This window comes from Anastrepha ludens, chromosome 5 (genome assembly GCF_028408465.1).
Source record: "Anastrepha ludens isolate Willacy chromosome 5, idAnaLude1.1, whole genome shotgun sequence".
In the NCBI taxonomy this organism is placed as follows: Eukaryota; Metazoa; Arthropoda; class Insecta; order Diptera; family Tephritidae; genus Anastrepha; species Anastrepha ludens.
The window spans coordinates 72,608,606-72,636,148 of NC_071501.1; the positions used below are offsets into that span (position 1 = coordinate 72,608,606).

Consider the following 27,543-nt stretch of genomic DNA (forward strand, 5'->3'; position numbering starts at 1 on the left):
TAATTATGTTTGCAGCTTTTCTGTGTGGTTTTGGTATATGTTTATGGCTTTTAAGTGGCTATAATTGCCTTTGAGATAATTAACCATCATAAAACAAAGCAAAAACAACAACAATAACTAAGAACTTACATAAAACTAAACAAAAACTTACAGTTAACAAATTTCTCCTTTCTGCTCTTTTGAGTTGCCACCCATACATACATACGCACCACTTACACCTACGTATTTATGTGCATTCATATACCTACACTTACTCATCGACGACATGAAGCACAAAAATAACAACGAATCCTTCATATGAACATAAAAAAATCAAAAATAAGATTAATCGAAAAATTTAAATATTTGTTATACCCAATATGAACAAAAACACTTGCAAATGAAAAAAAGTAAAAACATTAAAAAAAAGAAAAAACATTTGTTAAATTGCTAACAAAAACACAAAACACAAAAAACAAACGAAATAAATTTTGTGCAGCAAAAAGTACTTGTAGTAGAGCAGCTTGCAAAGTTGCCTGCTGGCAAATACCATGGCACATAAATACATACAAACAAACATACATCCATACACAAATACGTTGTCGAAAACATTTGATGATTCTTCATGCATATGTATGTATTGTAATTACATAGATATATTTAACGTTTGGTTAGTCGTTTGCATTGCTGTGGCATGACAGATACATAGATATTTATGTATGTTTTTAAATATATTTTATTATTTAATTGATATTTTAATATGCTAGCAAAACATGTAACCCTATAAACTATTCTCTAATATATATTCTTGCTTGAAGTATGTCAAATTCAAGTATCTGCATATAAAGGCCTAGAAAAATAATATGTCCGATATTGTGCCTTAATATTTACAAACATATGTACATACATATGATTTATTTCTAGAAAATACCTAAACAAAATTAATTTAATTTTTTTATTAACTATTTTCATTTGCATATTTTGTAAAAAACTTTTTTTATATGTATGTATTTTTTTTATTATTATTTTGTTTTTATTTTAAATTTTAATTTTTATTTCATTCAAATTCTCAACTTTTACTCACTTGCCACATCTAATTAATTGTTAAATTTTAACCTTTTATGCGCTAAGTATTCAGTATATTGTTGTATCACAATTCACACTTTCGTACTTACGTATGAACGTATTTGTATTGTATTTATTATTTTTTTATTGTTATGCTGCTATAAATGATGTACGAGTAGAACTTATTAAAAAAATAAAACAAAACTAACATAAATCCACGCATGCTTTCTTTTATTTTCTATTTTAATATTTTTTTCGTTTTTGTTTTTTTTTCATTACAACTTACTATTGGCTCATAGACGTTTTTATTACACATTCTTTAACTTACCATTCATATGACACAAAAGTAACACTCTAAGTAATACAATTTTCATTGATATACTCCGTAGTTAAAGATTTTTCCGTAAATATGCGACAGAGGCGCAAAGATTTTAGGTTTTACGAAAAATGACAAACAGAGACTGCACCCATTTGCGATGCATACGAGTACATACACATGCCGCGCATTTGCTGCCAGAATGTATGTATAATCGAAAAAAAAACAACAACAAAACAAAGTCGAGAAAACGGACTTCAAAGCTTTTAATAGTAAATGTCTGCTTAAGGAAAAGTAAATAAATATTTTCATCTAAAGACTTACTTTTACTTGGTATCGATATCGCCAAGCATTTGCTACTCAACATAAAAGAGGAGCTTGCCGTAATTTCTGTGTGCGTATTATGCAGCAAATGAGCGGCTTGTATGTTCCCCCTATATCGCGGTACTTTTACAACGCGATTTCATATTACGCCATTTTACATATGCGCCTCGTATAACGCGGGATTTCTCCCATCTTTCTGTATCTTGAATTATTTGTAGAATTTATAAGTATTTATTTTAATTGAAATATTTATTTCTCAGCCATGGCAAGTGAAAAGGAATCAATACCTAAGTTAAAAAGGAAATCTATTTTTCTACAACAAAAAAATTGATATATTTAGGGCCAAACGGGTGAGTTATACGAGAATACTCCTACAACGCGTTTTATTACAACGTGGCACCAAACCATCGTGTTATAGGCGGTATTTATGCAATTCACAGTTCATATTCATATTCTATAAAATTCTAGACTTCATATAGAAATAAAACCGTGGCCAGCTTTTTTTATCAATTACTCAAGAGATTCGAAAGTTTTATGCACCTTTTCTATTGATTTTTCCTTTTACAAAAGTATTATTTCTTTATACAAGTATAATATTTGGTTTATAGAATACAAATTGATATGATCCTTGTTTGATATATGCAAAGAAACACTAAAAAACAGAGGAGCAACAATACTGCTTTAATAGCCATTATACAATTTTTGTATAGAAATAAAATTTATAATTTGTCATATTCAAATTTCTCTAAAGCAAAATTTCCAAACTGACTACCATGCAGATGAAAAGCACACATTTTCTATGCCTACCTCTGAGTGTATTTCTGCTATGAAGGAACTTCTTATAAAATCTAGCACTCGTTCTTGCTTCTTCTTCTTAATTGGCGTGATAACCGCTTACGCGATTTTGCCCGAGTTTAATAAAGCGCGCCAGTCGTTTATTTTTCGTGCTAATCGGCGCCAATTGGAAACTCCAAGTGCAGTTCAGTCCTTCTCTACCTGATCTTTTCAACGCAGAGGAGGCCTTCCTCTGCCTCTGCTACCACTAGCTGGGACCGCATCGAATACTTTCAGAGCTGGAGCGTTTGTATCGTGGAATCTTTATTCGCTGCACTATGTCTATATCGTTGTGAAGCTCATACAGCTCATTGTTCCATCACCTACAATACTCACCGCTGCTAACGTTAGTTCTCAAGCAGCTAAAAAAACAATTTGTTTATCTTTTTTCACCCCACTGCGGCGCATAGGGCCCCTTTCTATGGGCAAAAAATTAGACATCGTTTTTAATTTTTTTAACTAATATCTATCCGGCTTTGAAAATTACAATTGAATTCCTTCGGGAAGTATGCACTTTTTTTTAAATTTGGTATAAAATGTTTACAGATGGATATTTTGTAGTCTGCTCTTTTCATTCTGCGGCACAAATGTGCAAAAAACGGGAAGTTCAACTATAGGAGCTCTAAGAGTTCCCGAAATAAAAAAAACTATTAAAAATTAAATTGAAAAATTCTTATTTTTTTTTGTTGATTTTTTTTTTTTGGTGCCGTTGGTCTTTTAATAATTGTGAAGGGAAATGCAAAGATCAGAAGAAAATATCGTTATGTAATTATTTTGTATGAAATTTGTCTCATGTGAGTTTCAGTACCAGTTTTCTAAGCGTTGGCGGCACGTTTAAGTATTAAACGAAAAAAAAAAAAATTGATGTTTAATTTCTTCGACCATGGAAAAAATTTAGAGACTAGCAATAAGAACCACCCTCCTTTTATAAGTAGCTTGCTAGTATATAGAGGTTTTCTATAGCGACATAAAAACGCTGTAGTTAAATAAAATACAAAGTATTGAAATGTTGGGTTGAAATTTATTCCATGCTCATAAATAACCGCACCGCGTTCAATCGGCCGCGATCAATCCATGGAGCCAATTTTTCACAAATCGTCCATTCGCATCGTAGACAATTTCGGCCCTTCAAAAGAATACTTCAGTTAATTAAATAGAAGGAAGCGCTCTTGAAGTTGCACGAATTGCCTCAAAATGTTTAACACTTACTTTTCATGCTAAAAATATAAACCGCAAGTGACTTTTTGACATAACCAGAAAAAATTTTGGATGTAGTAACCATCTTGGTGGTATTGCCATGAGGTCATATGAATTATGGACCCATAAACCTCAGAAAGTGCTGAAATTTTTTAAAAGCCTCCCCAGGCTTTGCACAATAGATATCTTCTGCCGGCAGTGCGCTGTAGCCTAAGATTAATACGAGTAATAACAACATTTCAGTGGTAGAAATTTACCAACAATCTTTCCTGGATTGTTTGTGAAATTCATAAAACATAATATAAAAATATATTTGTTTCATTATATCCACATTAAGCGCGGAAAACACATTAGTTACTTCTTTATTAGGCAGTAGCCGTCCAAATGGTTTTGGTTGAGCTCAAAAACGCGCACCATTCCGTTGCTGTGGCGCTAATTCGAAACAGCAAGTGAAGCTAAGATATTCCCCATTTGTGCTTTCCCATGTAGAGTCTCCTGCCATGAAAAAGCTCCTCATAAGAACTATTTGCCGTTCGCAGTTGGCTTAAAACTGTAAGTCCCTCCATTTGCGGAACAGCATCAAGACGCACACCACAAATAGGAAAAGGAGCTCGGCCTAACACCTAACCGAAGTGTACGCGCGTTTATTTATTTTATTTGAATGCAGAAAAAGTCTTCCGCTTCGCATCTTCTCACTGGTAGCCCTCGTATCGATTACTTTTAGTGCTGAAGCATTGGTGGTCATTCGTATGTTGTAAACTTAATTTGGCTCTTGCAAGTCTGTGTCACTGCTCATAGAACAAACATTTTCGTGGCATCTATTTCGTATATTTTTTATTTCAAAAATTTTTCCACCCAATATTTTCAAATATGTTTAACAAAGAAAGTGCAAATAGAAAGCTTTGTAAAAATGCTATTCTTAACATTCCAAACAAGCGTTCTCTTTTCTTTAGTCAATAAAAAAAATGTATTGTATATTATTTTGTTTAAAAGTTGCGTTTTTGCTCGAACTTCCTTTATATTTAACATCTTTTCATTTTTATGGTAATTCTTGCAGCCAAAACGCAACAAGGGTAGTAGAAAAATAAATTCAATTGAAATTGAATAATTGATGAGCTCATTTCTAGCTGAAAGTATCAGAAAATAAAATTCGTTGTTCAAAATCCAATTGAGTCATATAAGAGAGTTCTTAGAAGAATGCATTGCTCATGAAAGTAATTGTAATTTTAATTACTTCCTTAAAAATACTTAAAATCAAATCATCCACTCAATTAGGCACAAATCCACAGCAACCCACACATTTCAGACGTTGGTGTTGTAAGCAATCTTGGGTTGCAATTTTTCTTAAATAACTGCAAAATACTATACATAAATAGTTTATTTATTAGTCCTGTAGTAAATTGGACTAACTCAGAACTGGCGCAGTACTAGTCCATTTGGGCGCTGTACCAACACAACTGGCTTCGATTACATTGCCATGGAAATGCGCATACAAGACGAATTGATTTTGTGATCCCATTATCTACTATTAAATAAATGAGCGAATAAGTGAACTCACATTAGTATTGTTAGAGTAGTTTGAAAATTGCCACAAAGTAGGTAGTCCATAACTAACCACTCCTTTTATGTGTCTCCCCCTTTTGGATACTACAGGAAATAGTTGCACACTTGCACACACGCATGCATGTGTGATCGTGTGTGTGTAATCTTAAATGCAAAATTTCTTTTGCACATTTGCATTTATACCCGGCTGCTGCTTGCCGCATCATATTGCCCACAAATATTCGCACAAAACAAGTAATACACGCAGCGTTGCCGGCTTTCGTGGCTGCATTCAACTCGCTCGATTTCAGCTGCAGTCAGCATTGCGGGCATCTAAAATAGATTTCTGATTTCTGTTTGGAATGCGCTCGACAGTTTTGCAGTAACACTCGGCCAGTGGTGAACGAACGTCTTGTGCGAATAAGTGGCGAGCAATCACACAAATCTACTGCACCTATGCATCTATACGAGTATGTGCCTGCATTTGAGGTGGATTAGTTTTGAAAATAAAGGAATTCGCTGAAGAGCTGAAATGAAATAAAACTGTAGTGAAAAGTGTTTAGACCCCTTTTTGAAAAAAAGCTATTGCATATCTGTGTTAAGTCAAGTTAATCTAAAAGTTATTCGAAGTTGATTGTGAAGCGCTGAAAATCTAATTTCATTGGCATTTGGCGAAAAGTGTTTGTTCCAGAAATAGCAAAGACTGGAGACGCCAAGTTAATGCTACGTGAAATAAGTAACTAAATGTGTATGTATAGGCATATATTTACTTACAGATCAATTTACATACTTGTACATACTTACACACGCACTTCAATGCAATTTTTATAACGCAGAGCTCCTTTGAAATCTATGTATGTGTTTAGGGGCAATTTCAGCTGTGAACTGTACAAGACGCGTAAATGGTAGTGCCACATACTGCATTATTCGCTGTTGATATTTGAAAGTTGATTTATGAGTGCTCAAAAGATAGGTTTTTGAAAATAGTTCACATGTAAATAGTACTTACTTGTGTTAGGAAATCGAACAGATCGCACAAAAAACAAAAAAAAATATATGTAATTAGAGTTCAAAGGCTTTCAAAAACAGAAACTTTGCTTCTAGAATTAATTTTTAAATAAAAATAAAAATAAAAAATAAAAAATTTTTAAAGCTGAACCTGCATGATTTGACAAAACTCAAAAATGAAATAAACCTGAGCTTGAGTTGAATGTAAATTCAGTATATTTCTCCACTTCCTACGCTTATTCTCAAGTTTACTGCAATTGGAGAAAAAATTCTCTAGCAAAGGCAAACATTTTTGTACGCAAATAATTTCAGTTGCTCACCTGAAAGAAGCTTGGATAGCAATTTGTATTCAAAAATTAATTTCAAACTTGTCTCATATACAAACATACAATTAAAATGTTAAATACGAGTAATAATATTTCAAAGTAAATGCCAGTGATATTCAACTTGAAATCAAACCTTCAAAAAAAAAAGTTGGATCTTAAGTGCCGTAAAATGTTTTTCCTAAATCGACTAGAAAATCATTTAATTGGCGTTTACACTCTTTTTGGGTGTTTGGCCGAGCTCCTCCTCCTGTTTGTGGCTTGCTTCTTGATGTTGTTTCACAAATGGAGGGGCCTACAGTTTGCAGCCGACTTCGAACGGCAGATGGGCTTTTTGTAAGAAGAAACACACGCGGAGTTTTGCCATTGCTTGCCGAGGGCTGAAAGCTATTAGAAAACAAGTTTTCTATTATTTTGCTACTTTATGCACGAATTTGAACCTACGCACTTTCGAATGGTAATCACCCACCCACCCATTCGGCTGCGTTGGCCGCCTAGATGGGTTTTCTAAAAGGTCCGGGCGTGCATAAAATAAGGGCCAACGCATGTATGCGTGCATACTGAGTGCATAAATAATAATGTACAAAGTGGCGCAAAATTAATCATCCTACCGGAAAATTTATAATTTATGGAGTCATCATATTCGTCATTTTTGAACTAGACAACTGCAGCACACAAACAGACAAGCAATAGAGCGTGGAAAGGTCAAAACAAAGTATTGTTTCGTTAAAATCATTTTTTTTAATTTTTAAAAAAGTGTTTCAAAAACAAATTGGGTGATTTATTTTGTGTCATCTTGCAGATCCAGCATAGGTCAATAAAATATGATTTTTTTTATACAAAAATAATTAATACATTTAACAATTACTTTCTCGTTTGAAAATAATATTAACGTTAATTCTTTAAAAGCTGAAAAAATTATTAGTATCTTATTTTGTGAAATTCCAGTAATGTTTTCTAAATAATGCTTAATAATTAGTAAACATTTTTCGAATGAAAAAATAACTAATCTTTAGTGGAGGGTTTAGAAAAAAATAGTAATAATATGGTTAAACATATATTTTTGCTCTTATTTTTCTATTTACCATTATATAATAATATGTTATAAATATTTTAAACATTCCTTATAATTCAAAATTAATTTAGTATTTTTATCTTCATTTAAATTTTTCTTCATGTACATAAATATTGCTCAGTTAGATATATGAATTGTATTAATGTAGAAGTTGGCATTCCACTAAATAAACTTTTGAGCCGAGAAGAATCTTTTAAAATGTTAAGCAATTGGTTTTCAATTTGGGGGCAAAAATGACTTTTCGATTTTTATTTTTATTTATTTTTAAACAAACAGAGACCCTATGAAAAGAGTCTTATAAATAACTTCTTAAAAGTAGACTTAGAGTAAGAAAAATCAATTGAGGCAACTCTGAGGAAAACAATCATAAAAAATTTCTTATCGATTTCAGGCAACTCTCAGAAAGTAGCTCTCAATAAGCTTTCAGGCAAAAATTGAAATATTTTTTCGTATGTTTGGTTTGAGGCTGAATTACTTCACGCATCACTCAAAATGACTTCTGATATATGCATTTCAAAGCAGTTATGCGTATTTTGCAAAACCTGTGGTGCTTTCTTCTGCAAATTAGAAAAAATACGAATATAGAAATTAAATAATGGAATATGTTACATGTATTTTTTCGCCCTTTCAAAACTTACCGAGACTCACCGAACTTACTGATCGACTACTTATGTTTAAACTGGTTTCTGCTTATTAAAAAAATGCAGAAAAATTTTATGGAGCTGTTTGTGATTTCTACGCTTGAATTGAAATTTTCAAATTTAGTACAAAACTAAAATATTATAGTACAAAGTCAACATAAATTCTGCATTTGAGTCTTTTAAATACCTGGCTAGGCATTTAAAACTTTATTTAAAATATCGAATGTCAAACTTTTTTATTTGAATTCTTAAATATCTAACTAATGAACACTTTTGTGAAAATAAAATGAATGATATATATTTTTGTAAAATCCCCCATATGACAAAAAACATGTATACCACACTTCCGTTGACACCTAATACCCATATGACGCGCGATCAATTTTGACTACTTTTAATTTTTTTTCGGTCAATTTTCATTAATTTTTTACAAAAACATAGTTCAATTTGGGTTGGTGCGTGATCACCATTCGGAATTCACAGAGGGGTCGTTGGTTCGAATCTCGGTGAAAGCAAAATTAATAAAAACATCCGAGTGTATTTCTGCCATGAAAAAGCTCCTCATAAAAATATCTGCCATTCGGAGTCGGCTTGAAATTGTAGGTCCCTCCATTTGTGGAACAACATCAACACGCACACCACAAATAGGAGGAGGAGCTCGGCCAAACACCTAACAGAAGTGTACGCGCCAATTATTATTTTTTTTTTTTATTTAGTTCAATTTACAACAAAGAACATATCTCGAGCTTCATTTTCAAAATTTCTAAAAGACTTATACAAATTCGAAAAATATCCTTAAACATTTCAACCTTTTTAATCAGAATTTAAAAACAAAAAAGGTTGGGTACGCACTTTAATAGCCCATTAAATTTTAGTGCAATAAAGTACAAGTTTGAACCGGCTCGAAATTATGGTTGATTTTTAATAATTTCTTCGGCTGACGGATTTGCGCATTTTCTCTTTTACGCGTTAACTTTAAATCTGAACAAGGCGTATGTAGTTTTTATATTTTAGTCATTCTTTTTATTGTAACACTTAATACTTTTTTGATACAAACTTTTTTCAAAAATAATTAATAATTCTCTAGTTGCATTTCAACTTACTTTGACTCTCAAAGAAAAATGTTCATAAACTAAATACTGCGACTCGCCTTCAATAATAACTGTTATTATTTGAAATATGTAATTTTTGTTAACTAAAAAAAAACTGTAACTACTTAAATATAATATTATATAATGGTTTTTTCCCAAACTAAATACAAGGTGGCGTAAAATTAAGATTTTTTGTTTTTAATTTAATTTTTGCAAATAGCGTCGTACGTCAATCATATTTGAAAATAAAGATTTATTTTTTTTTTATTTAATAAAAAAGTTATTAAAAAAATAGTATGACTAATTTTGCGCCACCTTGCCCAGTATATGTGTCATTCATTGATCTTTAGCTTGGTACATACAAACACTAGGATTACCCAAAAAACGAACCGTTTTCTTAATGCTTACTCCTGAATTTTCTATCACCAAAGAAATAGGAAACTCTTTTTTATGTTTTTTTATCTAATATTTACCTGTGATGCCAATGCTTTGCAAATTACCATTGAATTCTTATGTGAATAATGCGCTTTTCCGCAAATTTAATTGAAAATATGTACGGGTGTATAATATTTGATCTCCTCCTTTAATACTCGTATATCTTCACTAAAGTCCAAAAAGTTTGCTAAAAATAAAAATGGGAGTCAAATATTTTTGTTTTTATTTTTTGAAGTTTTTTATTTAAAATTTTTTTTTATATATGATTTTGTTTTAAATTTTGGGGGGTTTTCAGTTATTGTATTGTATATTGTATATAAATTTTTGTTTTAATAACTCTTGGGGTAGCATTGCATTGGGGTAATATTGCAATACAAAAAAAATGTTTGTTTTCGGCAATGGTAATATATTTAGGTAGCATTTTTGTTAAGATTACACAGAAAAAAAAGAACAAAAAAGATGTCTCATGTCTTTGGCCATAGTATTTAGGTAGCTTTTATTAATATTAATTACATACAAAAAAAAATTAAAATTAATTAAAATAATTAAATTAATTCAAAATTAAAATATACTCGTATTTAGGGAGTAGCGCTAAGGAAAAGGACTTTTTTGTACCATTCTAATGTTCCATATTCTTAATATAACTAAGTAATTTTTATCTTTTTTTATTTTTTTATTTAACTTATCCTTATTTTTAATTTATTCCATTTCTTATTAATTTTTTCAATAAAATACTGAACTATTAAATGTATAAAAATAATAGCGAAACGGTTTTAGGTGTTTAAAAATTTAAAGAGTCAGGTATCTCAAGTCATTTTATTTCTTCAAGGACTAATAGAAAACATTGGTGAAAGTTTGAAATTTCCGGACATTTGTTTTTAAGCAAAATTAATACTTACTGCTTATAAGTATCAATACTCTTCAACCTGCTGCTTAAAACCAAAATTAAACATTAATCAATTTTTTTTCTCATCTATGTGTGTTCTTTGCATACCATCGCATGTTTCACTGTAACTATTTGCCATTGCTCATCTCATCTGTATGTCATGCATGTTGTATATAAATACAAAAACAAAAAAAAAACAAAAAATGCTTCCTGTCTAAATTACGCTGTCTCTTGCCCAAACTCTTATTCTACAAAGCAAAAGAAGCTATTCTGAACTTTTACAAAATGAGTCATAATTGCATTGTCCTCACCCACACAACAGTCCTATATCTTGTATATATGTATTTACATACAATTATCTACTTACTTATGTACATAGTATCTACCAAAAACTCATGACGTAATTTAATTCTGCGTTCTAAAAACAAAACCAACAAAAAAAAATTCACGAATGCCTTTGTTATATACCTTTGTTTCTTCATCACTTTCTAAAATTTGTATAAAATTCTCTTTGCATTTATCTTTTATGAAAATTCTGCTATACATTGTTTCTTGTTCCGAGTGTTTCTATTCTGTTTCTATTTCGCACAATTTTGGGTTCATTGCATTCGAAAAAAAAAAAATATTACAAAAAAATAAGCAACTACCTAACAATTTTTTGGCTCATTGTCCTTATTGTTCTATAATATTTGGCATTGTTTTCATTTCCTTGTTTTTTCTTGCTTTTGTTTCTTGCAAATAACGAATTTCTCAACCTATTTTATTCACTTTAAATGAAACTCACATTATTAATACGAATGTTATAGGAGTTAACGCACGATATCGAAGATTTACTGCAATCCCTATCGACGGTCGAAGATGGTATTGGCAATTTGCCCAGCGCAAGTCTGGATGGTATGCTGCAAGGATTAAAGGTACGTCTCCGCGATTGCAAAGACGATTGTGCATACATATGTCCATATGTACGTATGCGTACCCGCTAGCCTATGTATGTATGCACTATTTTGTCTGTAAATATGTAAGTATGTATGCAATACGCGCAACTGCGGTTTTAGTAATGTAGTTTTGCATTTTCTACTATGTGGACATGTGCTATATACTTATATTCTATATAAAGTATTGTAAATGACACTTTTTGCATACAACCCCAACCACCGACTTACACACATGTACATCCACAGCATACTAAGTTTAACAAAGGAAAATTTTGCATAATTGCAATATCTAAATTAATTAGCTTTGTCTATATTTAAACTTGAAAAAAAAAAAAAATAATTGTCTTAATTACACCCAAAATTTAAGTAATTAACAAGTACTTACAAATATATACGCATATGATTATTTTTTTTTCTTAAACAAAAATCCGATTAAGTGAATGCTGGCGTGTGTCGCATAAATTCAGTAACACAACCGCATCCCTCATATATCGCACATTTATTTTGTTTTTATTTTGATTTTTTTTATTTTATTTAATGAAATTTTCATTATATTATTTTCTTTCATGTTGTAAACTTAACTGCACAGAAATACATTTTTTTCGTAAGACAAATTTTGAAATGCGTAAACTACGAAATTTTACGCGCCAAGTCAGGCATGATCGCCTTAGCCCATTTTAAAATGTTAGATTTTGGAAATATCTGATACTCTTATCGTAACATTACATGTTACACGTTACACGTTACGTTAGTTATTTAATTCTTATATACATATTTATTACATATTACGTATACTTTCAGATACGAAAATTAGTAGGAAACTCATAAGAAAAATAAAGCAAACGGAATAAAATAAAGGAGTAAAGTAAATTCATAAACATTTTAATTACTTTCTGAGAACCCTGCCATAGGTTAATGAGTCCGTCAAAAAGTAAGCAAAGTGCAAATATCAGGTATTTTTTTTTAAGAGCTTGAGAACTTAAAATGATAATACAAGACAGAAATATTGTTGGAAGTAATCTGGTAGATAATTTTGTGGCATTTATTTTTTTAATATGATATCCGGCATGAGCCCACCACGGCTATGATTTACATGGCGCATTCGATCAGCCCAATCTTTCACTACTTTTTAAATTAAAATTTGAATGAGCCCAATCATCAAAAACGATGATGATAAGACTTTAACTCCTGCACAAGCTGTATTTTATAGGCACGTAAACCAAGGTTCCTACGTCATTTTTTTAACTAGTCGAAGGGCAGAGACCAACGAATCGACAACGAATGAACTTCGTGAACCGATTTATCAATTAATTAATTTTTTTTTCGAAGTAAATTTTCTCAATTTGGAAGCGTTGTTCGGATAAAATTTTAAAATTGTCTTCAGCAGTTTTTATTAAACTGCGTATGTTAAACTATATTGTCTGTAATTTTTACTAAAATCCGCCTAACAGTTTCACAGCCATTAAATTTAGGAAAAAAAAATTGCTGATTTTGGAAATCTTTCTTTTTGTGGAAAATTCTTTTATATTCAAAATGCCTCATATACTTCTTCTTCTTCTTCTTGATTGGCGTGATGATCCCTTAAGCGATTTTACCTCATTGCGAATTGTGAATCGAATTGCCTCATATACTAGGCCCGTTATTTCCAAAATTTAAAAAAAATGCGAAGCGCTACTTGAATGCTTTGCTTATTTTTTGACGGGCTCGCAAGAGCCCGTATGGAAGTTCTATTTGTTTTTTAGTTTTTTATTAGGAAAAGTTTAGCAAAAAATAAAAGTGGCAATAATTATCTCGTTAAGTATCGATCAAATGATTTAAAATTTATGCTCGTTGTCAGGGTGACATTTGACACTAAAAAAAAATGTTCGTACTGTTTTTTCGTTTGTTTCATTCAGGCGCGAGTTACAGGGTGACAACAAAGAAAAAAATTGGTACATTTCACAGTTTTTCTTTGATAAAGGCGAAAATTCAAGTCAGGCCGCTGAAATTGTGAATGGTGTTTTGATGCCGTTACTGAAACAGTTAATTATTGTACATTTTTTACGTTAAAGAAAATGTTGAAATTGACCAGCATATTTGTAGTCGTATTGCCGTCCAGGAGCTAAAGATCGAGAACTATTTGCGCAAAAATGTGACGCAAAAATAATGGATTTCTTTCAATTAATGCATTTCAATTATCAAAACTGCTACTTATTTCTATTTAGAGGAGGTAGCGAAATATTAGTTACCGTAGTCCAAAACATAGCTTCCAACCATTATTTTTGTTAGTTCTGAATTTCAGTAGCTTGGTAGTACTTTGAATGCTTTTAGAAAAATTTTAAATTTGAATACGTAGTTTGCTTATATTTTTTACACAATACAACAAGGCATTACAACAAATCAATGCATAGCTATATTTTTTCACTTATATTTTAAATGTAGTCGTAAACGTATTAATTCAAAAATAGAAAAATGTAGGCCAAAATTTCGAAAAAGTACTAAGATGTAAGTAAAAAGTCAGACAAGTGAAGATAAAAATTTAATAAGGACATTTAAAAGAATAAAAAAAATTGGTAGATTTGAAATTATCAAAAGTAGTAACAGTAGAAATAAAAAATGTGATGTCTAATATAACAGAAGATTTAAAAAGTGGATGCTTTTGCTTGGCGTTAAAGGCCATATTCATAGTTTTAAATACAGATTCTATTCACTTGATGATGATTTTCTACCCTACCGTTGAATGAAAAACTACAAAAAAAAGCACTAAAAAAAATTAGTTTTACTTTAAACAATAAACTAAATTAAACTTCTTTCCACGATATTTTTATCTTGAAAACAAATAAATAAAAATACTAAAAAAATATAGTTGAGTGAAAAGTAAACGATTTAAACTCTTCTCCACTTTTAAGACTTTTTACTTACATAAAAAAATTGCTGGTGGGAAATAATTTCATAAATAATTAAATGTATAAGCGTCCTAATAATCTCCAAACGTACTTTCTTTAGCTAATCCAAGAGAATCTGGAATACCAGGAAAAGGAAACAACACGTCTACAAGAAATCAGTTATACGTTACCTACCGATCCAGCAACAGAGCGTACACTTAACGAGATCAAGGACCGCATTGATCTACTACTACGTCGCACCCAACAGGGCATCACAATGATTGCAGTAAGTTAAAAAAAACAGAAAGCAAAAAACATACACTTTATGCGCTACATAACCTCAACGTCTTTCTCGCTGTTCGTCTCATTTCATTCCATTCTCTATCTACATCTCACAGAACGCCATGCACGGCCAGACAAAGCGTGAGGAAGAACTGAATGAATACCAAATGCATTTGATCGCATTGCAGGAATGGATTATGGAGGTATCGCAACAGCTCAAAGACCTTGAGCCTACCCCCGAAGTCGCCGAAGATGAAGAGCAGCTCAAAAAACAAGCCGAGCGCAGTCAACAGCTATTACGCGCACTGAAAGATAAGCAGCAATCACTTGAAGAGTTGGTCGAGAAAACGCGCCTGCTGCAACAGCATGAAGATGTTGCGCCCATGGCTTGCGATCTAATGGATCAGCTCGAGCATATTATTACGCTGCTGCGTGAGCAAATCACTGTAGCCACTACACGTATTTACACCATCGAAAAGACAATTGTGGAGCTTCGCAAGGCTAAACATGAGGAAGAGCATCGAAAACGCGTTGCCGCCGAAGCGTTGATACAGCCACCCACCAGCGCGCCAGAATCGGTTATATCAAATGCTAGTACAATTGATTCTACCCCAATGCCAGAGGAGGAGGTAAAGCCGACTAGTGCACAAGTACTGGCAGTGGAAACGCAAACTTCCGAAAGTCTTGTTGTGCCACAATCACAACCTATTGTGGAGACTCACACAGTGGAGGCGCAAACCAGTTTAGTGGAACCAGTTGTGCCATTGGCACCTTTTGTCGAAACCATTGAAACTGCCATGCAGACACAGAAGGAGCGTAAGCCTACCGAGAATATTTTAGTCACCTCAACCATACAAGCTGGCCAGGAAACGATACAAATCGACACCATTCCGAATAAGGAGATACCTGAAGTGCCAGACGATGTCGAAATTGAAGCACGTTACCATCAACAGCCGCAAGGAGACATCGATCGTGCCACCGAATTGGTGCTGAAAAACGTGCCACAGTCATTCGAGACCACCTTTGTCGAACCCGATCAAACGACTACTGAAGTTGTGGTGGATGCAGATGGCACCAAGCATATCATTGTAAAGAAAGTAACACGCACCCGGCAAGAGGTGGTGCAACATCAGCAAATCAGCTCTATTGCAACGGTAGCCGATACAGATGGCAATATTCAGGTGCAATCTACCGGTCAACTTAATTTGGAAAATGTGCAAACAGCCGATACCAGTGGTGATGATGAGCATGGCTATAAGACAGTGATCATGCAACAGACACGCGGCACTGTCGTCGATGGCTCTGATCCGAATGCGGTTGTCGTTAAAGAGTTCGAGACCGAACCAACAATTGAACGGTATGAGCAATTACAAATGCCTGAGGGTCATACTGAAATTATTACCATCGCAACGGACGGTCCAACGACCACAGCCACAACGCAGAGTAGTATTCGCGCCGTTGTGCAGCAAGTGACGCGAAAGATTATCCGCAAGACACGCAAGATCATTAAGCGCATTGTGGTAATCGATGGCGTTGAGCATGTCACAGAGGAGGTGGTCGAAGAGCCAGAAGAAATCGAAGTTAGCGAGGAAGAATTGCCACCACAAGTGAATGTGAATATCATTCGTACTGTTAATGGTAAGGTAGTAACTGAGGAAGAGTTTGAACGGCTAACTAAGGAACCGGGCGTGGTAATAGAGGAGGTTTCCACGGACTTGTTGGAACCAAAAGACTCCGAAACAAGCAAACCCTTAGACGAGGCTGCCCCATCAGTGATTGACTCGATGCAGCCGCAACAGGTATTTGATATTCAAACTTCTACCATTACTACAACTACAACACAAACACAACCAACAACAACCAGTATTATAACAACAAGTACAACAGAAAGAACAACAACATCAACAGACCAAGCACCTGTAGAATTTGTTGATTTGCCAGCACCAAAAGTAGTTGAACAAAGAATCATTGAAACCGTAGAAGCTACTAGTACTAGCCCCGTTAATATTCCAGCGGACTTAAGTACAACAACCCATGAAGAAAAGATAGTAGTAGAGGAGACAATTTCACCAAGCGTACAAACAACTGAGCCTATCGAGAATATAAGTGAGATTTGGCCCAAAGAACACCATTTGGTACCAACTGACATCGATTTTTCACAACACATCGATGAAGATCCAAAACCAGCGGTAGAGGTTTATGAAGCGAAGATTAAAACTGAGGTTAAGCCAGTAGAGGCAATTTGGCCAATTGACGAAGATACGGGCTATCCTGTTTCCTTAGATAAATACAGTTTCGAAAAGGTTGTGGTACCAAAATCGAAGCCCGAAGAAGACGAGCCACTCGAAAAGTCAACAGTGTTGACAACAACAACAACAGTGACTACCACTGAAAGCAAGTTGCCCGAGAAAACCGTCGAAGTGACTGAATTAGCTGAAGAACCAATATTCGTTGGAATAGAGATGCCTGAATTGGCCCCCTTCAAAGAACCTGAATGCTTCGTATCAGAAGAAACAAAAGTATACCCTTCAGAATCTACAGTATTAATATCAGAAGTGCCTGAACAAATACCACTCACTCCTCAAGCAGAAGTATTAGCTCCTGCACCCGTCAGTGAACCGGAAATTTTGCCAACAGAAATTCAAGAAGCACGTCCTAAGACACCTGAACCAACAGTATTAGCACCAATGCTGCCATTGCCCCAAGTCACGACCATGGAAGAGGTGGCTCCAGTAGAACCAATCTGTCCTGAAGAAGTGACCAAAGTAACCACAGAAGAAGTCATTACAGCATCACCTGCCACGCAACCGCAACCAACACCAGTTGATCAGTTACCCCGTAGTGAACAAGAGTCGTTCACATCAACTGAGATCAGCGCAAGTACGCCACCAGAGCATAAGCTCCTGGAAGTCGCACCATCAGAAAAAACGGAAAAATCCAAAATTGATATACGGGCTGCCACACAACTTTTCATTTCTGGTGAAGTATTGGCTACTGATAGTGATTCGCCACGAAAATCATTCACAGTGACCGCCCCTTCAATTGAACAAGCTGGCAGCGGTGTTCTAAAAGTTGTTTTGACACCTGAGGAAGATATTGATCCCAATCAATTGCCACCAAAGGTAAGCATGAAAATTGTTGAGACTACAACTGTAACTGAGACAGAGCGCGAGGACACTACGCCGCGTGGTGATGAGTTGAAAGCTACACCCAGCGACTCTAAGAGAAGTCGTAAGAAAAAGAAAAGAAAGGAAGAAGTCGAACCTGAACTTGAACAAAGCGAAGAAGAGCCCAAGGTGGAAAAACCTGAAGTGCCAGTGTCCAGAGTTTCAGTTTCCGAAATCGACATTGAATCTCCTCGAGAAACTGGCTATGAAGCAGATGACAAAACATTAGATGATGAAGAAGTCGATGATAGTAAGAAGAAACGACGTAAGAAGAAGAAGCAAAAAGTCAAGGCTCGCGAAGATGAAGAGTCGCATTTACCATCGTCAGAGGCGACAGCCCGCGACATTGAATCGCCTAGTTTGGAATCCGAACGTAAAGTCAAACATGAGGCAATTACTGAAATTAGTCCGGAAAGTGAAGCTACCAGCATTGAGGTAGATACTTCAGTAAAGGTGGTCGAAGAAGCTGTTTTAACGCCTGATTCCGATTCTCCACGTGAGCAGTTCACTGAGTTGGTCATTCCGACTGAAGTTTTGGAAATTTCCTATGTAGAGGATGAACAACAACAGACAACGCCACGCGAGGAAACGCCGTTACCAGTCTTTGAAGAGCCTGTGACAGAGCTGAAGTCTTCTCAGACATCTCCAGAACATAAGCCAAAGCATGAAGAAATTTCATTACAGACCAGTATTGAAGTTGTACCGGAGAGTCAAGACACCGAAGCCCAAACAATAACAGTAGAAATAACAGAAACGGAAATGCAGACAACACCGCGTACAGAGGAGCCCGTCGCACAGATAATAGCTGAACCAAAACAAACAGAAGAAGAAGAAGTGCAAACTGATGTACCTTTTATGGAGGTCGAGCCCAAAGTAGAAATTCTTCCAAAACCCGAAACCACTGAGATATCAAGTCAAACCATTGTCGTTACCACAATTGAAAAAGAACTACAGACTACACCTAAGGAATCGCCACATACTCCCGAACCCAGCGTCACGGATATTATACAGCCGTTGGTACAGGAGTTGGTCAGGGATATGACTACGGATCTACCCGCTGAAAAAGTAGAAAAGTTAGATCAAGCTATTGGAACTGACGAAACAGCCACGCAAGAGATTTATGTACAAACAATCACGCCCGAACCGGTGGAACATGTTAGACCAGCAAGCACACCTGAACCCGTGGTTGAAGAATTCATTGAACCCGTACAAGTGGTGAAATCACCTGCAGAACAACGTGATCAGCACACAATGACTTTCGAGTTGACTCAGTTCGCAGATTCAACGTCTCAGACTACGCCACGTCACGAGCCACAGCCGATGGAGCAGCCAACATCGTTGGAACCGGTAACGCTAACGGAAGATATCTCGTCAACATTAACTTCCATGTCCGAGCCGTATAACATAGAAATACAGACATCGGTGGCGATACCGCCAGACACGGATAGCTCTGAGTTAGAACCTGTTATATATGAGCATACACAAACCATTGAATTGCCAAAACGTGATAAGAAGAAGAAGGAAAGGAAGAAGAAGAAAAAACATGATTCAGAAGGAACTCCAGCGGAAGATGAATCGGTGTCTGAACAATTACCTGAAGTCAATGTGAATATTGAAATAGCAAAGGACATTATACCCGATGCGGGAGTAGTAGTAACGACCAGTCAATATCTTTCAGAACCAATTCAAACAACTGAAGGCAAAACTACGCCATCTGTGGAAAAGAAACCCCAATTGGTGCAGCTACAAATCACTAAAACGACAGTTTATGAAGAATTCCCAGACGTTCCTCTACAAATCAGTGAACAAAGTAAGGTGACTTTGTCAGGCCAACAAAGTGGTGGTAAACCTCGCTCCAGACCTACCTCATCGGTCATGATTGAGGAAGTCAGCTCGCCGACAGAAGAGATTGTTGTGCCAATAATACCAGGCCCAGACAATGAACCACCGCAAAGCGCAGCAGAAAGCATATGGTTGACAGCAACTTCTGCCATTAGTGTGGATAAAACGCCAAAAGATGCCTCGCAAGCAATGATTATGTCGGAAAGTCTGCAACATTACCCCGGCCCACAAGTGCAATCAAAACCTGTGGATGTTTGGGCGGAAACGAAACAGATGATTGGCGGACGCATCAGGTCACTGAAAGAGTCTACACCGGAGCATACACCACTTAGCAATGTTTTACATTTGGCCACTCTTTCCGACAATATAAAGGATGTACCCATCGAGGTACGAGCACAGGAGGTCAATCAAGGCTTACACGATTTGGAAAATGCAGTGCAGCGTGGTGATCGTACAATCATCGAAACTACGGTTATAACTGTTATTGAAAAAGTTTCCACCTGGCTAGAAACCATTGAATATCGCGTGTACTTGATTAGGCAGAACTCCGATGAGGGTCCATCCGAAGAGAAGTTGGATAATTACAACCAACTGAATGACGAACTTTGTACCATCAAGTCGAATGTCAATACACTGGAAACGCATCTAGAAAAGGCTGACCACTTGACTGGTCCTGAGGTGCATCAATGTGTAGATGCTCTCAAGGAGCACGTAAATGCTGTGGAAGATGTCACCAAAGACAACCAGGTGCAAGACTCTAAAGAGTTGGAAAAGTGGAATACTTTTGTTGTGTTGATACAACGTACCACTACAATTTTGGAGGAACTTCAAGAGCGTTACGAGACCATTATAACACAAGACATAACGTTGAATGCGAAATTGCGTAGCCTGGATGAACTAGAGGCACAAAATGCCGACGTACAAGCTGGTATCGTTGAGCTAACGCAAAGCGCACGAGCTTTCCAACGTAACTTCCCAAGTAAGAAGGTTCCCCAAGACATCTACAACTCCTACGAAGTTTGTAAAAATATCGAGAACAACATATTGGCCGAACGCGACCGTTTGCTACAGCTACAGTCATTAGGTGAAGAGTATGAGCAAACGCTAAAGGAGTTCACCAACATTACGGTATTAGCAGATAAAATGGTAGAAAGTCCAATCATTTCCAGCTCATTGGAACAACTCAACAATGAGGTGCAAAAACATCGCAAATTCTTTGTAAATTTGAGCCACTGCCGCGCCATGTTAGAGTCACTGGAGGAAAATATCGACTCGGAAACGAGAGAAAAGCATGCCGAGTTGCATAAAGAACTATACAATCGTGCGACTGTGCTATTGGAGAAAGCCTCTGAGCGTTCGTCGAAATTAGTACAAGCTGCTTCGCGCTGGACTGTCTTGGAGAAGGGTATGAAGGACGAATTGCAATGGCTGCACGTAGCGCAGCAACGTGTACCTGATTTGTCGGCTGTCACTTCGGCTGACTACGACCAATATACAACACTTTATCAATCGCTCAGCACCGACATCTCACATCACTATCTAAAGATGACTCAACTCTCAAATATTGCCAATAAACTACAAGATCTTGTGCAAGCGCCCAATCTTGTCGAGGAGACCAATGAAGCACTCATTGTGCTGTTGAAATTGCGTGAAGAAGTTTCCTTGTACCTGCATCGTCTGCTCGTATTTAAGGAAATCTGGACGCAGTACGAAAACCAAACCGACAAAATGGAGACGTTTGTGCGAGACGCTGAGAAGGAATTGCGTAACATACACATACCCGAAGATCCACTGGAACAACCAATCGAACACATGCGTCAATTTTGGGAAATGAAGGCTAATTTCGAAATGCACAACAATATACGCAACTTAGCTGGACATAGTTTCGAGAAGGCCCTACAAGTCATACCGCTCGCCGATGAGATGTTGCAACGTCAATTCCATGCGCAACTCGAAGAGCGCTGGCAAAACATAGCCGCCTCCATCGAACGCATACAAAACAACATAGTAAATAGTCTCGCATCGCAAGATGTGCCAGCAGAAGAGAAATTGAAGTTGCTCGAACGTGAGTTGCAAGAAATTTACCTCACAATGACCAGCATTAAGGGTGTAATCAAGAACGAGGAAGAGCTTTGTCTCTACATTGAACGCATACAGGTACTGCGCACACGTGTTGGCTTCATTGGCAATGAGCTGGGACGCATTGGCCTACAAGATCCCGCCATTGAACCAGAGAAGGTGGGTGAGCTCTTCGCCCTCTCTCACAAGATCAACACGCAGATTTCTGAAGAACTCGAAGGTAGCTCTGTGCTGCGTGAACAACTGCGCGCCATACAAGAAGGCATACAGAATTTACGCAAACATCAAACTAAACTCTCGGTCATACTGGATGAATGTGAAAGCGCCGAAAAATTAGGCAACGAAGCGATCGAAAAGGCGGTAATCGACTGTCAAGCTGTGGGTGAAGATCTCATCGGTAATTGGCAAGAAATCATGCGTATACGACAAATGTTGCATACACTGCCAATGCGTTTGAAGATGTCCGTGTCGCCGCTGAAATTGGAGCGTGACATCTCGCAGCTGCAAGACGATCACGCTTTCTTGGAGAGTAAGTGCACGAACATTTTGACGATACTAAGAAATCGTTTAGCGCTCTGGATACGCTATGAGCGACAGTTGGAAATGGTGCATGACTCCGTGCAGGAGACAGACTTTATGATGGAATTGTTGAAGGTGCACGGACAGGTGGACTACGAGCGGCTACGAAAGGCCACTGAGCGGCTAGAGGTGAGTAGAACGTGAAAATAAAAGTATACTAAAAATGTTTATAAAGTTGCGATGGGAAAAGGCCTGAGACACAAGGGTTAAGATGAATTGTAAAAAAACGAAGGTAGAGGTAAAATATTTTCTGAAGCCCATTTGTATTAGTGTATCCCATTTGTAAAAGTGTGTAGCATATGTAACTTTTCATTAAGTCATCCAACATCGATGTGAAGTTAGAGACAAAATTTTGAAATTATCACCTATTAGCAAGTTTTGACTATGTATTTATTTATTTTTTAATTAATATTAATTATACATTATCAATATATTTTTTTTCATTCTAGAACAAAGCCAGCATTAATTCAAATTTCAAACTGTACAAACAAATTTTCATTGAAATTTGAAGTTTTTTTAATAAGTTTTTTTTTTTTTTTGTATTTTGGGTACGTAGTTGTATAGCCCATACAATTTTAGTATAATAAAGTAAAAGTGTAAAGTGGGTCTCGTTGATTTTAAATAATCATTTTCCTTGACGATGTTTTCTATTTCCTACGTATAAAAAGTGCATTCGTTGTATAGAGAAAAGGCTTAACACCGCTAAGGAAAAAAATTATCAAAAATCATCGATGGTTTTGAAGCACTTCAAACTTACAGCTTATTTAGTAGAATTACATGCGCTATAAAACTGAATACCTAACTTTTTTTTTTTTAAGTGTGAAATTGTATGGAAATTTGTTGAATGTTTTAAAATTTTGCACATAGTTTGGGACTTAGGTTTAAGTGGTTTTTATTTTAGAGTGAAATATATTTTTATAACAATAATAATCAAAATGAATTTAAAAATATTGTCAGAACTTATCAATAGGTAAAGCCTTTATCGGTATTTCACTCTTTTGATATTGGAAACAATTTTTCCTGGCTTTGTTTTGTGAAAAGTGGTCTAATTTGGGATATAATTTTTGCTTCGAAGCCATTTTTGCAACGACACTTTTACTACTTTCTAAACGAATTTCCTTACTATGCCTTAGAAAGCACACAACTACTTTTACTTCAAACCTATTGTAAACCCGCTTAGTTTTTTAAACAAAGGCTCTCCATCTTAGGCGCTCATTTCGGTAGTTTATTTCGACGAATTTCACAATACTTTCCGTTGAAAAAAATAAATAGATGTAATCACTTCAAATACAAGCAGCCATTTCTTTCTATACCAATTTGGTATGTTTCCGATATTTTTAAGGCACATAAGACCATTTTCAATTTATGTATTATAATTAGCCGTGTCCAATGCGGCAAATTTAGTGAAAATGATTCGCTTTAAATATTCGTAAGTCACCATGAAGTTTTCGCTCAATACTTACACGCTTGCTACTTAAATGTAAATGGGTAGCAGCGCCTATGAAGTTGGTGCCGCAAACATGAGGAGCAGCAGGGACATACATACATTCATGCATATGCGCACACACATACGAATACATATACGAGTATGTGTTAAGAATTTGGGTCTGCCATTAGAAGCTTCATAGAGAGTGTTGGTTGGTAAGTCGTCGGTCGTGCGGCGGGCTATGCGACTGCGGGCCATGCAAAATGGGAGCCACATAGAAAGCTCATGGGGTCTTGTGTTTTCAGCTGGTTAATTTGTATTTGTTTTTCTACTGCACTTCTTTATTTTTCAATATTTTCTTTGCCATTTCATTGTTTTTTTCGTGTCTTTGGATTGCTTTTCGTTTTTTTTTTTGTTTGTTACTCTTTGTTGGCTCTTTTGTGCTGATTGCTGTTTAGTACGTGCTAAGGTTTTGACGTGAATGCGCGCTGAAACGGCAGCGGCGTGCTACTGTCAGCACAATAGTGAGAATAGTAAAAGTGTTGTTGGGTTTAAAAAAGTGTTATTATTGAACTCCAAATTCACGAAAATGTTTCGTAAAAGTTTCAAGTTTATAGTGAAATTTGTCGTGCTCCCCTCATTCCTCGTCTAATCGCACTAAATCGTACATAGCGGTGGCTTAACATATTTTGTTTACTTTCATTGAACATTCAAAATCAGGGTCTTGCTGGTGATTTGCAAAATCGTGAAACACTCTTGGACGACTTAAAATCTTCTGCCAAGCCCCTTATCGAAACGTGCGATGTACAAATTGTCGAACAAATCGAATCGGCCGTGCAGGATGCGGTTGTAGCCTGGAATGATACTTCGGATAATTTGCAACAATTGTGTACACGTTATCAACGTGCCGTTGAGCTTTGGGAGAAATATCGCAACGCATCGGCCGCTGTACGCAATTACGTTGAACAACAAATGGATACAGTGAAGAATTTGGAGCAGCCATTAGAAACTTTACAAAATGCTAAGGTAAGTGATTTCACAGCAAACTTATTTTAATCGAATTGAATTATAGTATTAGTAGCAAGGTATGCAGTACCCATTTTATACTGACTGATTCAAAATAAAAAAAAAAACTATTTTAATTTTAATCCTATGTTGGCGCTTGTTGTTGTGTTAATAAGGTGTTACTGCACATTTTTCGTAAATGCTGCTGAGGTGATAATCCTTGGCCGAATATAAATCCAGTTCAGTCCGGGAACATATACATGCCTAATATCTTGAGTGAGTTGCAGGCTCAAAACGGATATAATTTTCTAATACAGCGCTCCAAAGTAATTTGCAATGGGTACTGCCTGCCTTATTGAGAAACTGGTAAAAACATAATAACAAAGATACTTATAGCCGCGTAAGTCCTGAATGATGATTTTATACTAGCCTAGGGAAAATATTTGCTCAACGCAATTCCTACTGGCAAGCATAAAAAATATGGAATTATTTGTCTTTTTGTTTGTAAAATAAACAACTTTCAGTACTTACTTTAAAATACTCACAAATAGCTTTTAAGATATGACTAATAGGCAATGTGGGTTAAAATATTTTTTAATGTGTGTGAGTGTTTTACTTTTAAAATTAACTGTATCACTACATTTTTGCAACGGACCTTAGTATTAAAATGCTGTCGGTAAGATTAATAACACATTTCTCTACAAAAAATTATATCGGCAATGGACTATTACGAGGGCGGGTCAATAAGTCCGTGACTTTTTGTATTTCTGACCTCTTTACTGAAAAAGAAATACTGCTCCTGTAAACAGGCATCTGTCAGTTGACTCCTGTCAAAATTTGAACGTGCTGCATCAGTTAGTTTGTGTTTTACAGCTACCTTTATCAGCTACCGAATACAGTACGCTTCAGATTAGGAAAACTGTGACTTTTTACATGATTATATGATAGTTAGGAGTACAACCGATTATTATATATTTAGGAGTTTTTAAAGACGAAGAATTTTGTGATAATTTCGGAAAAATATTAAGAGTTACTTGAGCACGGCCGAGCTTTTTTATAAATAAAATTACTTTTTATAAATTTTTTTTCCAAAAAATCAGGAAAGATGGTGGAATGAATGGATGGATGATGGAAAGGACTTTAATTATTTTTTATTATTTTCGAAAGAATTAGGACTTGAACTATTCGTTCGACTACGACGCTACTGCAACGTCTATCAGGGAGAAGTTCTAGCTATAAAAGAAGTGGCTACTATCTAAATACGCATGTAGTAACAAAAATAACTATAAATATATTCCCGGATAGCCAGGCGGCCTTTAAATCATTGCTTGCGGCTATACTAAGATCAAAGATTGCACAAGAATGCCGATCAGCCCTTAATGATATTAGTGCCGAGGCATAGAGATACTGAAGGAAATTGTAAAACCGATGAGCTGGCCAGGAAAGGTATTACTCTTCAACTGCTCAGTAATAGAAGTACCATTGCGATACCAATGGCCACGAGCAAATTAATAATTAAGAATAAGAATCCAGGAGGGCAATGGGGTGTGGAGAGATGAAGACACATGCGTAACAGTTCGGTTACTATGGGCGCTAATAAATAAGAAAAAGGCAAAGGAACTGCTTAGCCTTTCAAGAGAGGATATCTCGAAGGTCGTGGCTTGTATAACCGGCCATTAGCTATTTGGCAGGGATTTCTTGAAATTAGGCGGCCGCCGTAGCCGAATGGGTTGGTGCGCGACTACCATTCGGAATTCACAGAGAGAACGTCGGTTCGAATCTCGGTGAAAACACCAAAATTAAGAAACACATTTTTCTAATAGCGCATGGCAAACCTCCGAGTGTATTTCTGCCATGAAAAAGCTCCCCATAAAAATATCTGCCGTTCGGAGTCGGCTTGAAACTGTAGGTCCCTCCATTTGTGGAACAACATCAAAGCGCACCACATCACAAATACGAGGAGGAGTTCGACCAAACACCCAAAAAGGGTGTACGCGCCATGAGACCATCCTTGAAATTAGGAGTTTTCTCCCATGAGTATTGTCGACGTTGTAGAGATGAGGAAGTGATAGAAACTGTTGAACACTTCCTTTGCAACTATCCAGCCTTAGCTAAAATCAGAACCGATTTTCTAGGCGGATACCAATCTTCCCCTTTATAAGAGCCGCAAAATGGTGCCGCGAAGAAAAATAAATGAGATTTCGGTGTCGCACAATGGACCTGTAAGATTTAAGCAACTACCGCCATAATCTAACCTAAAAATCCATTGATTTGGGAAGTGAGTGGCTTAATTTTCCAACGCTGCCTTAGAATTCTGAATCGGTCTAGATTTTACTATTGTACATTAATCAAGTATTCCTTACATCTATTTTCCAAAAAAAATTAAAAATTAGTATAAAGAATCCCATTATTATGATTCTGTTGATACAATTTTTAAACATCATTATACAGAGCTTTTAAGCTTAAACTTTTCTATATTCAAGTTTTTTTTTTTTTAATTTTTAAATCACTTTCATTTATAAAAAACTCGAGTTTTGGATACATATTTTCATTGGCCCAACTAACATAAATCTTAATATTTTTCTAAAATATTTTAGCGAAAATCTTAAAATATAATAACTATTAGAATTCCGATGGGAAAACTGTAA

At 35.7% G+C, this 27,543-nt stretch overlaps 1 protein-coding gene across 14 annotated transcripts in view; it reads left to right on the forward strand.

Annotated features, from left to right (window-relative positions):
• The window catches only part of LOC128865064 (muscle-specific protein 300 kDa), a 286,723-nt gene that overhangs the window by 233,367 nt on the left and 25,813 nt on the right, over positions 1-27,543 (forward strand). For 13 of the 14 annotated variants that reach the window (XM_054104992.1, XM_054104990.1, XM_054104996.1 and 10 more), the window contains 4 exons: positions 11,523-11,630; positions 14,637-14,801; positions 14,914-22,593; positions 24,611-24,916. In XM_054104992.1, the coding sequence (XP_053960967.1) occupies positions 11,523-11,630; positions 14,637-14,801; positions 14,914-22,593; positions 24,611-24,916 (8,259 nt within the window). The remainder of the gene's footprint in view (positions 1-11,522; positions 11,631-14,636; positions 14,802-14,913; positions 22,594-24,610; positions 24,917-27,543) is intronic. The other variant, XM_054104995.1, reaches the window with a different exon arrangement.